This window comes from Nomascus leucogenys, chromosome 14 (genome assembly GCF_006542625.1).
Source record: "Nomascus leucogenys isolate Asia chromosome 14, Asia_NLE_v1, whole genome shotgun sequence".
NCBI classification, from domain to species: Eukaryota; Metazoa; Chordata; class Mammalia; order Primates; family Hylobatidae; genus Nomascus; species Nomascus leucogenys.
In genome coordinates, this window is record NC_044394.1 from 8,213,364 (window position 1) to 8,230,868 (window position 17,505).

The 17,505-nt window shown below is 41.0% G+C and overlaps 1 protein-coding gene across 1 annotated transcript in view; it reads left to right on the forward strand.

The window, feature by feature from the left end:
* RAD51C (RAD51 paralog C) overlaps positions 1-16,769 on the forward strand; it is a 40,295-nt gene extending 23,526 nt beyond the window's left edge. Inside the window, exons 6-8 of the mRNA XM_030827015.1 lie at positions 5,570-5,636; positions 9,172-9,232; positions 16,694-16,769. Of these exons, the coding sequence (XP_030682875.1) occupies positions 5,570-5,636; positions 9,172-9,232; positions 16,694-16,769 (204 nt within the window). The remainder of the gene's footprint in view (positions 1-5,569; positions 5,637-9,171; positions 9,233-16,693) is intronic.
* The last annotated feature ends 736 nt before the right edge of the window (positions 16,770-17,505 follow it).

Genomic DNA, 17,505 nt, shown 5'->3' on the forward strand with positions numbered 1-17,505 from the left:
GTCATTCTCTATTCTACCCTCCCCCAGTCCCTCACAACCACTAGTATGCTTTCTGTTTCTGTGAATTTGTCTTTTCTGGACATTTTATATAAGCAGATTATCAGTATGTGGCCTTTTATGTCTGACTTCTTTCACTTAGCATAATGTTTTCAAGGTTTATCTGTATTTTAGCACCCATCAGTATCTTTTTAATGGCAGAATAATTTTGCATTTTATGGATATATCACATTTTGTTTATCTGTTCATTGGTTGAAGGACATTGGATGGCAGAAATATTTTTAAAGCTCTGAAGTTCATAATTTCAAGTGATTGTTACTTTACTGTTTTAAACTTTTGGCCTAGCATGGTGGCTCACGCCTGTAATCCCAGCACTTTGGGAGGCTGAGCTGGGTGGATCACCTGAGGTCAGGAGTTCGAGACCAGCCTGGCCAACATGGTGAAACTCTGTCTTTACTAAAAATACAAAATTTAGCCAAGCGTGGTGGGGGGCACCTGTAATCCTAGCTACTTGGGAGGCTGAGGCAGGAAAATCTCCTGAACCCAGGAGGCAGAGGTTGCAGTGAGCCGAGGTCATGCCACTGCACGCCAGCCTGGGCAACAGAGCAAGACTCTGTCTCGAAAAAAAAAAACAAAAAACACTTATTCTTTAGAAGCTTGGCATAATCACATAATAATTTTCAGTTGTATCATGGAGGCCAATCGTTTTGCAAAAGTAATATAATTGCTGTATAAATATTTGCTAATAATGGAAATTCTAATTTTGGCATGTTGAATACCTGGTAAATCAGTAGTTTGATTTATATTTTCCTAAAAATACGTAGTGGGTAAACTAAGTACTCTCTCTTAACCAGCACTGTCCAGTAGATCTGATGGAAAGATGAAAATGTACAGTCTAGTACAGTAGCTGCATGACTGTTCAGCATTTGAAATATAGCTAATACTGCTGAGCTACTGAATTTATAATTTTAATTTAACTTTTTTGTTTATTTTTTTTGAGATGGAGTCTCACTCTGTCGCCCAGGCTGGCGTGCAGTGGTGCGCTCTTGGCTCACTGCAACCTCCTCCTCCCGGGTTCAAGCGATTCTCCTGTCTCAGCCTCCCGAGTAGCTGGGACTACAGGCGCATGCCACCATGCCCAGCTAATTTTTTGTATTTTTAGTTGAGACAGGGTTTCACCATGTTAGCCAGGATGGCTTTGATATCCTGACCTTGTGATCCTCCTGCCTCTGCCTCCCAAAGTACTGGGATTACCGGCACAAGCCACCACGCCTGGCTTCTAATTTGACTTTTTTTTTTTTTTTTTTTTTTTTTTTGAGACGAAGTCTTGCTCTGTCACCCAGGCTGGAGTGCAGTGGTGCGATCTTGGCTCACTGCAAGCTCTGCCTCCCGGGTTCACACCATTCTCCTGCCTCTGCCTCCTGGGTTCACACCATTCTCCTGCCTCAGCCTCCCGAGTAGCTGGGACTACAGGCACACACCACCACACCCGGCTAATTTTTTGTGTATTTTTAGTAGAGATGGGGTTTCACCATATTACCCAGGATGGTCTCACTCCGACCTTGTGATCTGCCTGCTTCGGCCTCCCAAAGTGCTGGGATTACAGGCGTGAGCCACCGTGCCTGGCTAATTTCACTTTTAAAAGCTACACATGGGCCAGGCACAGTGGCTCATGCCTATAATCCCAGCACTTTGGGAAGCCAAGGTGGGAGGATCACTTGAGTCCAGGAGTTCAAGGTTAGTCAGGGCAACGTAGCGAAACCCTGTCTCTACAAATAATTTAAAAATTAGTTAGGCATGCCTATAGTTCTAGCTACTAGAACTTGTGCTTAAACTATAGTTCTAGCTACTAGGGAAGCTGAGGCAGGAAGATTGAGTCCACAACTTCAAGGCTGCAGTAAGCTATGATTATGTCATTGCCCCTCAGCCTGGGTGACAGAGTGAGACCCCATTTCTAAAAAATATTCTTAAGAAAAGCTGCCGGCCGGGTGTGGTGGCTCATGCCTCTAATCCTAGCACTTTGGGAGGCCGAGGTGGAGATCACCTGAGGTTGGGAGTTCGAGACCAGGCTGACCAACATGGAGAAACCCTGTCTCTACTAAAAATACAAGCTTAACCAGGCATGGTGGCTCACACCTGTAATCCCAGTTACTCAAGAGGCTGAGGCAGGGGAATCGCTTGAACCCAGGAGGCGGAGGTTGCAGTGAGCCAAGATCATGCCATTGCACTCCAGCCTGAGCAACAGAGTGAGACCTTGTCTCAAAGAAAAAAAAAAAAAGAAAAAGAAAGAAAAGCTGCCAATTTAAATTCCTGCTTAGCTTTTTCTAAGGTGCCTGGTGAGAGGTAACAAATGGAGAATGCCCTGTGGCATGTAAGGGGAGGGGAACTAAAAGAAAATCATGTCATCCACTTGGTATCTAATTGAGATCTAGGTGGATCACAGATTTCTCCTTTGTGGCAAAACAGAAATTTTAGGGTGTTACCACTGCAGTGGGAACAGCCAAACAACCTTTTGTTCTTTCTCAGTTTTCTTTTTCTTTTTTTTTTTTGAGATGGAGTCCTGCTCTTCTTGCCCAGGCTGGAGCACAGTGGCGCAATCTTGGCTCGCCGCAACCTCTGCCTCCTGGATTTCAGCGATTCTCCTGTCTCAGCCTCCCGAGTAGCTGGGGTTACAGGTGCCTGCCCCAACGTTCGGCTGATGTTTTGTATTTTTAGTAGAGATGGAGTATCGCCATGTTGGCCAGGCTGGTCTCGAACTCCTGACCTCAGGTGATCTGCCTGCCTTGGCCTCCCAAAGTGCTGGGATTATAGGCATGAGCCACCGCGCCTGGGCTGTTTCTCAGTTTTCTTATGTAAAAAACTCATTTTCAGCGTAGACATTTTTTTCTTACTGCTTTTCATGGAATTTCATTATCAGTTTTAGTTTGCAATATTAACTTTTTTTTCTGGAGGGAAGATATGTATTACAAGAGTATATAAAGTAACCATTTCTGGAGATTTTGGGATGGAAAGATAACAGACTTCTATGTTAAGTCAGCCTTAAACACTTTTGTTTTCCCTTCTTTATTTAAAATTACTGTCTTTCAAAACCTGGAACGTTTTTTGTAGGTCAGTATTTATACAAAGAGAATTAGCAATATGAAACCTTGAGGGCCATCTGTTGAGTTGCAAAGCAAAACCTGTGGCTGTTACTAGCTGAGTAGCATAATCTTAATTTGGAGTCATTTGACCTGACTACTATGATTTTTTTTTCCTAGTTCGTCTACTTATATTGTACTTTCTTTATGAGTTTTAAGTCTCTTCTCATAATTTGTTGCCTCAGTTTCTTTTTTTCCTGTAAAATTATAAACAGTAATACTATATTTGCTTCCTTCCTAAAAGTATAAACATTGAGGTATTTGTTAAGGATTTCATATTCCTTTTAGTAAAAATATTCTAGGGAGGCAATAGTGATAAAGAACATGGACTCGGCCGGGCACGGTGGCTCACGCTTGTAATCCCAGCACTTTGGGAGGCCGAGGCGGGTGGATCACAAGGTCAGGAGATCGAGACCATGGTGAAACCCCGTCTCTACTAAAAATACAAAAAATTAGCCAGGCGTGGTGGCGGGCGCCCGTAGTCCCAGCTACTCGGAGAGGCTGAGGCAGGAGAATGGCGTGAACCTGGGAGGTGGAGCTTGCAGTGAGCCGAGATCGCGCCACTGCACTCCAGCCTGGGCAACAGAGCGAGACTCCGTCTCAAAAAAAAAAAAGAACATGGACTCAGGCCAGGCACAGTGACACATGCTTATAATCCCAGCCCTTTGGGAGGCTGAGGTGGGTGGATCACTTGAGGTCAGGAGTTCGAGACCAGGCCGGCCAACATGGTAAAACCCCGTCTTTACTAAAAATGCAAAAATTAGCCAGGCATGGTGGCAGGCACCTGTAATCCTAGCTACTTGGGAGGCTGAGGCAGGAGAATAGCTTGAACCTGGGAGGCGGATATTGCAGTGAGCCGAGATCGCGCCATTGCACTCCAGCCTGGGCAACAGAGCGAGACTCAGTCTTTCTTTTTTGAGACAAGGTCTTGCTTGGTCGTCAGGCTGGAGTACGGTGACAGAATCATGGCTCACTGCTTTCTCAACCTCCTGGGCTCAAGCAGTTCTCCTACCTCAGCCTCCTGAGTAGCTGGGACTACAGTTGTGCACCACCATGCCCAGCTAATTTTTTAAAAAGTTTTTTGTAGGTCAGGTACAGTGGCTTATGCCTGTAATCCCAGCACTTTGGGAGGCTGAGGCAGGAGGATCGTGTGAGCCCAGGAGTTCAAGATCAGCCTGGGCAACATAGCAAGACCCTGTCTCTTAAAAAAAAAGTTTTATGAGCTAGATGTGGCAAACACCTCTAGTCCCAGCTGTTCAAGAGGCTGAGGTGGGAGGATCATGTGAGTCTAGGACTTCAAGGACCACCTGGGCAACATAGCAAGACCCCATCTCTAAAGTATGAAAATAAAATATTTTATGATCAGTAGAGTCATATTTTCAGATAACTACATCTTTTTATGGGTGGATTTTTAAATTTTTTTTTTTTTTTGAGATGGAGTCTTTCTCTGTTGCCCAGGCTGGAGTGCAGTGGTTCTATCTCCGCTCACTGAAGGCTCTGCCCCCGGGTTCCCGCCATTCTCTTCCCTTAGCCTCCCGAGCAGCTGGGACTACGGGCGCCCGCCACCACGCCCGGCTAATTTTTTATATTTTTAGTAGAGACAGGGTTTCACCGTGTTAGCCAGGATGGTCTCGATTTCCTGACCTCATGATCCGCTTACCGTGTTAGCCAGGATGGTCTCAATCTCCTGACCTCGTGATCTGCCTGTCTCGGCCTCCCAAAGTGCTGGGATTTAAAATTTTTTGTTAGAAGAATTTGTATTACTTAAATGGCTGGCTGTAACAGGTAGATTAATTTTATATTACTGAAATCACAGGCTGGGCGTGGCTGGGCGTGGTGGCTCACGCCTATAATACCAGCACTTTGGGAGGCTGAGGCAGGCAGATCACGAGGTCAGGAGATCGCAACCATCCTGACTAACACAGTGAAACCCCGTCTGTACTAAAAAAAATACAAAAAAATTAGCTGGACGTGGTGGTGGGTGCCTGTAGTCCCAGCTACTCGGGAGGCTGAGGCAGGAGAATGGTGTGAACCCAGGAGGTGGAGCTTGCAGTGGGCGGAGATTGCGCCACCGCACTCCATCCTGGGTGACTGAGCGAGACTCTGTCTCAAAAAAAAAATAATAATAATAAATAAAAATCACAACACTGTTTACTTGATTGTTTATTTATTTATTTAGTGAGACAGTTTTGCTCTTTTGTCCAGGCTGGAGTGAAGTGGCGCGATCTTGGCTCACTGCAACCTCTGCCCGCCCCAGGTTCAAATGATTCTCCTGCCTCAGCCTCCCGAGTAGCTGGGATTACAGGTGCATGCCACCATGCCCGGCTAATTTTTGTATTTTTAGTAGAGATGGGGTTTCACAATCTTGGCCAGGCTGGTCTACTTGATAATTTTTAAAGAAATTCACCTAATTCTCTTGCATTTTGTTTTTGTAGGTAATTTTAACCAATCAGATGACAACAAAGATTGATAAAAATCAGGCCTTGCTTGTTCCTGCATTAGGTGGGTAATTAATCAGATAAACATTTTAGTTTATCACAGTTTTTCTTATCTCTTTCATTTGATTCTCATTGAGTACTATAAGCTTCATGAAAGCAGACTGTATTTGTCTTGTTCACTGGTTAATCTTAGCACTAAGCACAGTACCCTTAGATACTGATTGTTCCTTTTAGTTATTTAACATTTATTGAGTAGCCAGACACAGTGTCCCACACCTGTAATCCCAATACCTTGGGAGGCCAAGGCGCATCACTTGAGGCCAGGAGTTCAAGACCAGCCTGGCCTATACGGTGAAACCCCATCTCTACTAAAAATACAAAAAATTATCCGGGCATGGTGGCACACACTTGTAATCCCACCTACTTGGGAGGCTGGGGAGTGAGAATTGCTTGAACCTGGGAGGCGTAGGCTGCAGTGAGCTGGGATCGTGCCTCTGCACTCCAGCCTGGGGGACAGAGTAAGACTCTCTCAAAAAATTGCGTATCTACTGTCTGGCAACTATTGTGTCAAAGATTCTTGCCCCCAGGGAGTTCACAGTGTTAGGGAGAAGGAAGGGTGAATCCACTTAAACACAAATCACACTACAGTGAATATCGTGGTTTTGTTAGAATGCAATGCTTCAAGATTTATTTCCACTAAAATCTTAAAAGAATATTCTACCAGAGTTTTGGCCAGGCACGGTGGCTTATGCCTATAATCCCAGCACTTTGGGAGGCTGAGGCGGGTGGATCACCTGAGGTTGGGAGTTGGAGAGCAGCCTGACCAACATGGAGAAACCCCATCTCTACTAAAAATACAAAATTAGATGGGTGCGGTGGCACATTCCTGTAATCCCAGCTACTCGGGAGGCTGAGGCAGGAGAATCGCTTGAACCTGGGAGGCAGAGGTTGCAGTAAGCCATGGTCACGCCATTGCACTCCAGCCTGGGCAACGAGTGAAACTCCATCTCAAAAAAAAAAAAAAAAGTCTCTGCCCTTGACTAGTTTTCAACTAATGACATAGATCATTCTATAAACAGATAATGTAGTAAAGGTTACAATAGAAAGGTACAGGGTACTGTACAAAGGACGGATTCTAACCTGACCCAGGTGAGCAGGATGAAAAGGAGGAAGGTTGCCGGGCGCGGTGGCTCAAGCCTGTAATCCCAGCACTTTGGGAGGCCGAGGCTGGCGGATCACAAGGTCAGGAGATCGAGACCATCCTGGCTAACACGGTGAAACCCCGTCTCTACTAAAAATACAAAAAATTAGCCGGGCGTGGTGGCGGGCGCCTGTAGTCCCAGCTACTCAGAGAGGCTGAGGCAGGAGAATGGCGTGAACCCGGGAGGCGGAGCTTGCAGTGAGCCAAGATCGTGCCACTGCACTCCAGCCTGGGCGACAGGGCAAGACTCCGTCTCAAAAAAAAAAAAAAAAAAAAAAAGAGGAAGGTTAGGGAAGGGAGTGTAATAGTCTCTCATGTTTCTTCCAGCTGTTTTTGTCACTTTCTATCACCCACTTAAGCAAGAGCTTCCTAATGTTTGGATCCACTCGGGTAATCAAACAGCCTTTCTCAAACTCATGCCTTCAGCACGCTATGATAAATCAGAAAGCAAATTTATAAATTTAGTGAGAATTACAGTTGTCAAGCAGAATGAAGTTTATGTTTTCTAGTCAGTTTATTTTCTTCCCAGATACCAGAAAGTTGGGAAAGCAGGGGTTCAGAGTTGGTAAGCAGAGAAGCAAATAAATGGAAATAGATGCCCTCAGGAATATTATGCTTAAGTTGTGATAATTCTGATGCCCTCCTTGCTTTACTAGCAGAACACCCTTTACCTTGGATATTGCTAGGATATTGTTCAATAGAACGGTCAGTTATGATAGAAGTGTTCTGTGTCTGTGCTCTTCAGTACAGTAGTCCTCGCTACATGTGGCTATTGAGGCATTTAAAATGTGGCTAGTGCAGCTGTGGAATGGAATGTTTAATTGAATTTTACTTAAACTTAAATTGCCACATATGGCAAGTGACTGCCCTGTTGTACAGTGCAGCACTGGATAAACATAATTCCTGTGTTCTAGACTCCAGTCCCACCATTAGCTTTCTGTTTTTGACAGTGTTTGCTGGTATGATAGGTCACTGCTCATTTTACATTATTATCAGTTTAGTTTCCTTTATATTTCAGAGGCTCCCTAATCCCTTAAAGAGATTTAAAAATCAGCATAGACCACTTCTGTGTGAAAATAAGATGGCTGAATTTGCTTTGATTGGAATTAGGAACTGGCCCTGTCTTTGCTAGTTCTGGAATTTGACCAAGATGCACATCAAAATCTCATTCCTACCCTCCTGATTTGCCTCATGCAAACTTTGTTGCTGTGTCTGTTCTTTGGTCTTCTATTGCTGTGTCTCAGCTTTAGATTATATGTCTTGCGTAGAAATGGATCATCAGAATGCAACAGGCAGGAGACTTAGAAGTGCAAATCAGTAGGGTAATGACAAACCCTTTGAACTGAGTGGGACTGAAAAGTAACCTAACATATAACCTATTAGTAATTGTTTGCCATGAAGATTTTCAGTGCTGTACACATAAATTGCTGAGTTCAATTGCCCTCTTTGCCCTCCAAATCTAGCATAAAAGCAATTGGTGATCTCAGGCCAGTTTCACACCTAATATGACTAGTAATAAAAGTCTTGTGTTTCAGGAGCTCAGTTTGTGCAAACCTGAGCCCATCATCTCTACCTCACAAATTATATCCACCTTTTCATTTCCTTGCATTGTGTCTGCATGATATGATAATACTCCCAAGCACCATTGCTTAAATCTTGAGTTACACTTAATGCTTTTTTTTTTTGGTCTTTTTTCTTTTTAATGCGAAATAGAATATACAAATGAAAATGTATATTTAGAAGAACAATAATACATGTCCAGGTGCCCATTGTTCAGACTGACAAATGGAACATTACTACCCCCCAGGAGCCTCGTATGCTCTCCCCCCAAGAGGCAACCGCTATCCTGAATTTTGTGTAATTGTCACCTAGCTTTTATAGATTTTACTGTCTGTGTATCCCCAACAGTTGCTTATTTATAGCCTTTGTATAAATATAATTATACTGTATATGACTGACAACTTTGCTCATTATTGTTTTCGGATTCATCCATGTTGTTGTGTGACACTGTAGTTCATTTTGATGACATGAATATGCCACAACTTAATTATATATTCTGTTGATGTCAAAAAAAAAAAAAAGAATACCAGAGTTTTTACTTTCTTCTGGAGGTCAGAAATATGTTAGGCTTGAAGATATGGAAAATTGACACATATATGGACTCAGACAATAAAGTTTTCTAAAAGCAAATAGAGAATAATGATTTGCAGTATTTCCCGAGATAGGTAAAAACCTTGTAATCTCAGGATATTACTCATTTTCCAGGTTTTTTGAAAGCAAGTATACTTTTGTTATGTTAAATTAATAAAGTAAGATTATATTTGATCAGAGGCATTCTGAGAAATGTATAACCAAGTCAGTAAGGCCATATACAGTTATTAATGTTCTTTACTCTCAGGGGAAAGTTGGGGACATGCTGCTACAATACGGCTAATCTTTCACTGGGACCGAAAGCAAAGGTCAGTATAGAAACAAGTTAATAACTGCCAATATTGGGTTAATTACACTGAATGAACCCTTACAGCTTTCTTAGAGCTAGTCCTGTGGATGAGATATACAATGACCCATGAAGTAACACTTTTGTTGCCTTGTCTGATATCACCTAGAGCAAACATAGAAATGTGTTGTTATTACTGCGTATTTAGCTACATAGGAAATTCTCTGGAATATTTAAATGATGGGGCTCATGCACCTGAAATGAGTAGGTGGCCAGGGAATGCCATTTTCTAAGGCTCTTCGAAATAATTTATTAGCCATGCAGAAGGAGGTGAGTACTCTGTGTTCCTGGAAGAGATTGAAAAAAAAGAATAAAATCAGGACAAAAGGAGTGAGGTTAGCTTTAAAATTAATTTATTTGGAACATAACGACGGTTTCTCTTAGTTGCTTAGGATATTTCTTGTATGAAATTGTGTCTGTTTTTTTTTTTTATTTTGTATTTTGCTGTCCAGCTTTTATTATCCAGTTACTTACCTGCATTTCACAAGTATTGTTCTTTAAAAGTATGGCAGCATGAAATCTTTGTATTTGTTTTTAAAGCTGCTGAGCAAGTGAACAAACCAGCTTTTATTTTCTTGAAAATAGGCCATTGAAAGCTGTGAAGTCTTCTACACTTCTAGAAAATGTCAGATTTATGCTAGCCTCTCTGCTTTGTGATTAATTGGTATAACCTAGAGGTCTTGGTTTGGAAATGCTCTAATAAAGGGAGAAATTAAAATGGCATAGGGGCAAAGATGGAATAAAAGGTCACTTAAATACGTATTGGGCCTAGCCAGTGAAATTGTCTATTTTTTAATCTATATTTCTTTGTTGTTCTACAAACTGAAAAAGTCCTGCCTGACCAAGTTAGGTTTTACGGACCTGAAGCTCATAACAGAATCGATTACACTTCTGTATATATCTTTTGCAACTGATCGTGCAGTTTGGGTCTTCTTTAAAAATGGTATTTGCGAAGAGCTCAGGTAACGTTTTTTTTTTTCCCCACAATACATAGTGCTTTACTATTGACTGTCTCCCCCTAATTTAAACAAATTTTTTACTCTAAACCAGTATGACTGGTAAATCATCCCTGTAATTTTTTTTCTATGATCACAATTTAAGATAGTTACCCCTAGTTTTGTAAGTAAGTTGCTGTATACTAGAGTCACAAAAGGAGTTATTTTCTTGGCGCCAAACCTTATTGTAAAGATTTGGCAACAGTTCTCCAGCTGTCTTTTGAACATATTGCTTATACTTTCCCAGTTATAGGTTATTCTGTAAAGCACATTCCATCATTTATTTTTTCATAGGAATTACGCCTGAGCTAGTATACAGTAGTCTTCTTCAGACTATAATTAAATATTCACTAATAAAATGCATTTAAGAAGAAAAATAATGGGAGCAGAGCAAGATATTTCATCATTTTATGAACTCTTCAGGAGGAAAATTTGCCTTCTTTGACAAGTTCTAGAAGTTAGCCTTGATAAGTTACCCAAGAGATCAGAAAATCATGCTTACCATGAGTTAACCATTGTATGAATTCACCTTCTTACAAATCCTTCCCAAGAAATTAGAAACCAAAGTACATGGCTGGATGCAGTGGCTCACACCTGTAATCCCATCACTTTGGGAGGCTAAGGTAGGTGGATCATGAGGTCAAGAGATCAAGACCATCCTGGCCAACATGGTGAAATCCCGTCTCCACTAAAAATAAAAATTAACTGGGCATGATGGCACATGCCTTTAGTCCCAGCTACTCAGAAGGCTGAGGCAGGAGAATCACTTGAACCCAGGAGGCAGAGGTTGCAGTGAACCAAGATTGTGCCACTGCCCTCCAGCCTGGTTACAGAGTGAGACTCTATCCCCCACCCAAAAAAAAAAAAAGAAAATGATGTACAACACCAGTATTGAATATAGACAGATTGGGGGAAATCTGCTGTTCTATAATATTTTTTCTACATCTCATAAGATCTTTTTTTAATTCTTATTTATTTTTCATACTGTCATTTTAGTGAGTGCTTGCTTGTGCTAGGTATTTTACTAGGCACTTTAAATATAACATTTCAGATAATCTTTTCAATAATTATTTGCAGAACGTATACCTATTATTACTAAAAGAAAACCAAGGCCAAGAAAGGTTAACTGAATAAGTAGTAAATAATAGCCACTATTTATTGAATATTTCTTAACTGTCCTTTATTGTGAAAAACATTGTATGTATACACGTATACATGTATACGTGTATGTGTGCATGTATACATGTATACGTGTATGTGTGCATGTATTTTTAGTAGAGATGGGATTTCACTGTGTTGGCCAGGCTGCTCTTGAACTCCTGACCTCAGGTGACCTGCCCATCTCAGCCTCTCAAAGTGCTGGGATTACAGACGTGAGCCACCGCACCCAGCCATAGCTGACTTTATAATAGAGTTCATTTCTTTTCTTCTATAATAACTGTTTCTAGAAGGTAACTGTAGTATTGTGTTGATGGCCAGCCAATCTGAATATGTAGCTTATTCCTTTTTTTAGGTAAAATCTTTTTTCTTCAAACTTTTTTTTTTCAGGCTGTGGATATATGATAAATAATGTACATACTTTATGTAATCAAAATAAATTGACCTCATTTAATAGCATTGAAGTAGTTTTGTTCTTTATCATTTGAAACCTGACATCTTTAAGTTGTTAAAGTTGCATGAGCTTGAGCCCAGAAGTTGGAGAACAGCCTGGCCAAAATGGCAAGGCACCACCTCTATAGATAAATTAAAAATTAGCCAGGCGTGGTGGTGCGCACCTATAGTTCTAGCTGTTTGGGAGGCCAGAGTTGGGAAAATCACTTGAGCCCAGGAAGTCAGGGTGGCAGTGAGCTATGACTGAGCTATTACACTCCAGGCTTGGCCACAAAATGGGACCCCGTCTCTAAGATATTAAAAAAAAAAAGTTACATGAGGCCAGGCATGGTGGCTGACGCCTGTAATCCCAGCACTTTGGGAGGCCAAGGCAGGTGGATCACCTGAGGTTGGGAGTTCTAGACCAGCCTGGCCAATATGGGGAAACTCTTTCTCTACTAAAAATACAAAAAAATTAGCCAGGCATGGTGGCGGGCACCTGTAATCCCAGCTACTCAGGAGGCTGAGGTAGGAGAATCACTTGAACCCAGGAGGCAGAGGTTGCAGTGAGCCAAGATTGCACCACTGCACTCCAGCCTGGGCAGCAGAGTGAGACTCTGTCTCAAAAAAAAAAAAAAAAGTTGCATGAAATTTTGTATGCTTTATGTTTTTTAAATTTTAGTTTATTTTAAAAGGATGGAAATAGAAATTCGTGTCAGGGAAAAATAGTTATAAAAATGAACATTTTTTCATTTGGAGAGGAAGACTAAAAATCTTTTTTTTTTTTTTGAGGCAGGGTCTCACTTTGTTGCCCAGGCTAGAGTGCAGTGGTGCGATCTCAGCTCACTGCAGCCTCAGCCTCCTGGGCTCAAGCAATCCTCCCACCTCAGCCTCCCAAGTGGCTGGGACCACAGGCATGTACCACCACACCCAGCTAATTTTTGTAATTTTTGTAGAGATGGGGTTTTGCCACGTTGCCCAGGCTGGTCTCGAACTCCTAAGCTCAGGCAGTCCACCTACCTCGGCCTGCTAAAGTGCTGGGATTGTAGGCGTGAGCCACAGCACCCGTCCAGAAACTAAAAATCTTGAATAGCCAAGTTTATATTGGGAATTGAACTTAGGTGTATTATCTCATGCCCCAGCCACTGTCCTTCACCAGTAACACCTGATTTTTACCCTTAGACTAATGATGGAATAATATTCCAACAGTTATTAAAAGAACTACTTTTGTCTATGTCCTTATATTATGTGAGTTTTCCTCCAATTTGCATATTCATGATTATATGAGGCCAAGATTATTCAGAATTACACTACTCTTTGCCAAGACGATCTGGTGGTAGAGTGGAGTAATAAATCAACACCCCCACACAGTGTTTCATATGTGTGCTCAGTTTTAGAGCACAAATTGTGCTTCTGTCTTATTTCTTCCTGACCCAAACTATGTAGTTCAGCCATATGTTAAGCTACATCTCAGCTGGGGCCATGAGCCAAGTGATTCTTTGGTTTGGTTTTCATTTTAAAAGATCTTTAAAGAGACATGATGCATAAAAATGGTATTTTTACCTAGAAATTTGAGGATGATTTTTTTGTTTTGTTTTGTTTTGTTTTTGAGATGGAGTTTTGCTCTTGTTGCCCAGGCTGGAGTGCAATGGCGTGATCTCAGCTCACCACAACCTCGGCCTCCCAGGTTCAATCGATTCTTCTGCCTCAGCCTGCCGAGTAGCTGGGATTACAGGCATGCACCACCACGCCTGGCTAATTTTTTGTATTTTTAGTTGAGATGGGGTTTCTCCATGTTGGTCAGGCTGGCCTCAAATTCTCGACCTCAGGTGATCCACCTCGGCCTCCCAAAGGGCTGGGATAACAGGGGTGAGCCACCACGCCTGGCCTGAGGATGATTTTCAACCTGAATAATTAATGCCCCTTTGACTTTAGGATTCTTTTGTTTTGTTTTATTTTTTGAGATGGAGTCTCACTCTGTCACCCAGGCTGGAGTGTAGTGGCGTCATATCGGCTCCCTGCAACCTCCACCTCCCTGATTCAAGTGATTCTCCTGCCTCAGCCTCCCAAGTAGCTGGGATTATAGGCATGCGCCACCACACTTGGCTAACTTTTGTATTTTTAATAGAGACAGGGTTTCACCATTTTGACCAGGCTGGTCTCAAATGCCTGACCTCAAGTGACCTGCCCACCTCAGCCTCCCAAAGTGCCGGATTATAGACATGAGCCACTGTGCCCGGCCGACTTTAGGATTCTTAATAAGCATGTAAATGCTTCTTAAAAGCTTTTCACTTTTTAATAATTTCCTCAGGATTGATGTACTAGGTACCTTTTTTGGACATACTGTTGATATTTTTCAGAAGGTTAGCTGATTTTTGTCATTGAAAAAATGATTTCCTAATAAGGCAGGTTAAAATACACCTTGCCTCTCTTTCTGTGAATTTTTGCATTAAAGATAGATTATCAACCCTAAGGAATTATAAAAGTTTATAATTCCACTCGACACAGCTATTTTTTTTTTTTTGAGATGGAGTCTCGCCCTGTCACCCAGGCTGGAGTGCAGAGGCACGATCTTGGCTCACTGCAACCTCCACCTCCCCGGTTCAAGCGATTCTCCTACCTCAGCTTCCTCAGTCCCTGGGATTACAGGTGCGTGCCACCACGCCCAGCTAATTTTTTTTTTTTTTTTGTATCTTCACTAGAGACGGGGTTTCACCATGTTGGCCAGGCTGGTCTTGAACTCCTGACCTCGTGATCTGCCTGCCTCAGCCTCCCAAAGTGCTGGGATTACAAGCGTGAGCCACCACGCCCGGCCTCAACATAGCTATTCTTGTATTATATATTACTTAGCAATTATTTTATTTATGTTTAAAGTTGCAATTATGGAGTATAGGACATTTTAGATTCTGCTGTATTTTGGTCTCTGTTTTTCTTTTGAATTGTGTCTGAGAAGAGGGGCAATTTCAAAATTAAGAGAGTAACAAATCATAGCCAAAATGTCCTTTTTGAATTGTCTTTGAAAACAAATCATTCTATTTTGTGTAAGTAAATGATCCTTACAACTCTGAGAATCTTATTTTCCTCTAGATTAGAATCTGTATTTTTTTAGATCAGTTTTATTACATTGTGCTAAAACACATATATAACATGAAATTTACCATTTTATGTTTACATATAGTTCACTGGCATTAGGTACATTGATATCGTGCAGCCATCATCATCCATTTTCAGAACTTTTTCATCTTCCCATACTGAACCTCTGTACCCATTAAATGCTAACTCATTCTTTTTTACCCCCAGCCCCTGACAATCACCATTCTACCTTCTGTCTCTGAATTTCACTCCTCTAGCAACCCCATATAATTGGAATCATATAATATTCGTTCTGATGTGACTGGCTTATTTCACTTAGTATAATGTCTTCAAGGCTCATTTATGTTATAGCATGTGTCAGAATTTTCTTCCTTAAATCTGCATATTCCATTGTATGTACATACCACATTTTGTTTATTCATCTGTGGATGCACACTTGGGTTGCTTCTACCTTCTGGCTATTGTGAATAAGTTACAGTGTATCAGTTTTAAAGTAATTCTTAAAAGCAGTTTTTTGTTTTTTTTTTTTTTTTGAGATGGCGTTTCACTCTTTTTGCCCAGGCTGGAGTGCAATGGCGCAATCTCGGCTCACTGCAACGTCTGCCTCGCAGGTTCAAGCGATTCTCCTGCCTCAGCCTCCCAAGTAGCTGGGATTACAGGCATGCGCCACCACACCCAGCTAATTTTGTATTTTTAGTAGAGACGGGGTTTCTCCATGTTGGTCAGGCTGGTGTCGAACTCCCGACCTCAGGTGATCTGCCTGCCTTGGCCTCCCAAAGTGCTGGGATTACAAGCGTGAGCCACCACGCCCAGCCAAAAAGCAGTCTTAAAGGTTTTTGTTTATATTTGTTGCTGTTACAGTACTTGAATATAGTTAATAAGAGCTTAGAATTTTATTTCTCAGCTACTTTTAGCTTTCAGTTTTATATTAATTGTATAAGACATAATAAAATCCCACCTAAGCAGATCTCGTTCTGTCATGACTTATTTTTGGGACATAATCATTTTATATTATTATTATTATTTTTTTTTTTTGTAGAGATGGGGGTCTCACTATGTTGCCCAGGATGGCTTCAAACTCCTGGTCTCAAGTGATCCTCATGCCTTGCCCTCCTAAAGAGCTGGGATTAAAGACATGAGCCACCATGCCTGGGTGCATCATTTTAAAACAATGTCTTCCTAGCTATTTTATTGGGTGTAATATGAGTAAGTGTTTCTCATTTGTAGTGTAAGAAATTATCATAATTCTTCAGCAATAATTAAAACATGATTACTGCAGAGAGTTTGGAAAATATAAGCAAGCAACCTTTACCTTGTGATAACAACTATTAACTTTTTTATTGTAGTTTTCTATCAATTTTTTTTAGATGTGTGTATACATACTTATAAATATGGGATAATACAGTATAACTATTATTTAGTATATTATTAATACTTTCCTATCTCATTGAATATTTTCTTCCACCTTTAGTTTTTAGCATAAGTAATATCTCATCATATATAAAATAATTTATTTGAATCAGTCATTGGACTTTTAGGTTGCTTTACATTTCATATAAACTCTGTTATATACATACGGGTATTTGAAGGGTATATTTTTAATATTTCTCTCCTTTTTGTGTTCTTAGAGAAAAAAATAGAATTATTAATATAATAAACCCATACATTTAAATTATGAATTTGGTCATCTGAACTTTTAATTAAGTTCATGTGTTTGTATGTATTTATTCTTTTTCTTTAAGCAGGTTGGCAACATTGTACAAGTCACCCAGCCAGAAGGAATCCACAGTACTGTTTCAAATCAAAGTCAGTATTATTTGATTAGAGTGGGATTTTGATATTGATGGGCAGTAATTATCTAAAGAGAGAATTTACAACTTGCTTCTGTTAACTTCTGTAGGCAGCAAGCATATTTGAGGACAGCTTTTGATGCTTAGAACATTGTCCCCAAAATAGTAGTATATACAGAATATTGTAGTCACAAATGGACTGAAATTTATTCTTAAGAACAGAGGAAATACTTATTTTGGGGTAGTGTGTTCCATGCCATATGTAATGTCAGGATATTAAAAATCTTTAAAGTGAAAGTTGTTGAAGATTTCCAGAAAAGAAAAAATACTAACATTACTTATTTTGGTCTGTAGGTATTATAGATCTATTGTAGCCACCAAATATAGCCCACTTTAAGATGTTAATTTTTCTGTGAATTTACATCATAGAACACACATTTTTTTGGCTGAAATATGCATATTTATCAATCGTGTTGAGCCAAATATATTTTTGGCATCTCTTTTTTTTTTTAGATGGAGTCTCTCTCTGTCGCCCAGGCTGGAGTGCAGTGATGCAATCTTGGCTCACTGCAGCCTCCGCCCTACTGGTTTAAGCAATTCTCCTGCTTCAGCCTCCCTAGTAGCTGGGATTATAGGCGTGTGCTACCACTCCTGGCTAATTTTTGTGTTTTTAGTAGAGATGGGATTTCACCATGTTGGCCAGACTAGTCTCAAACTCCTGAGCTCAGGTGATCCGCCCTCCTCAGCCTTCCAAAGTTTTGGGATTA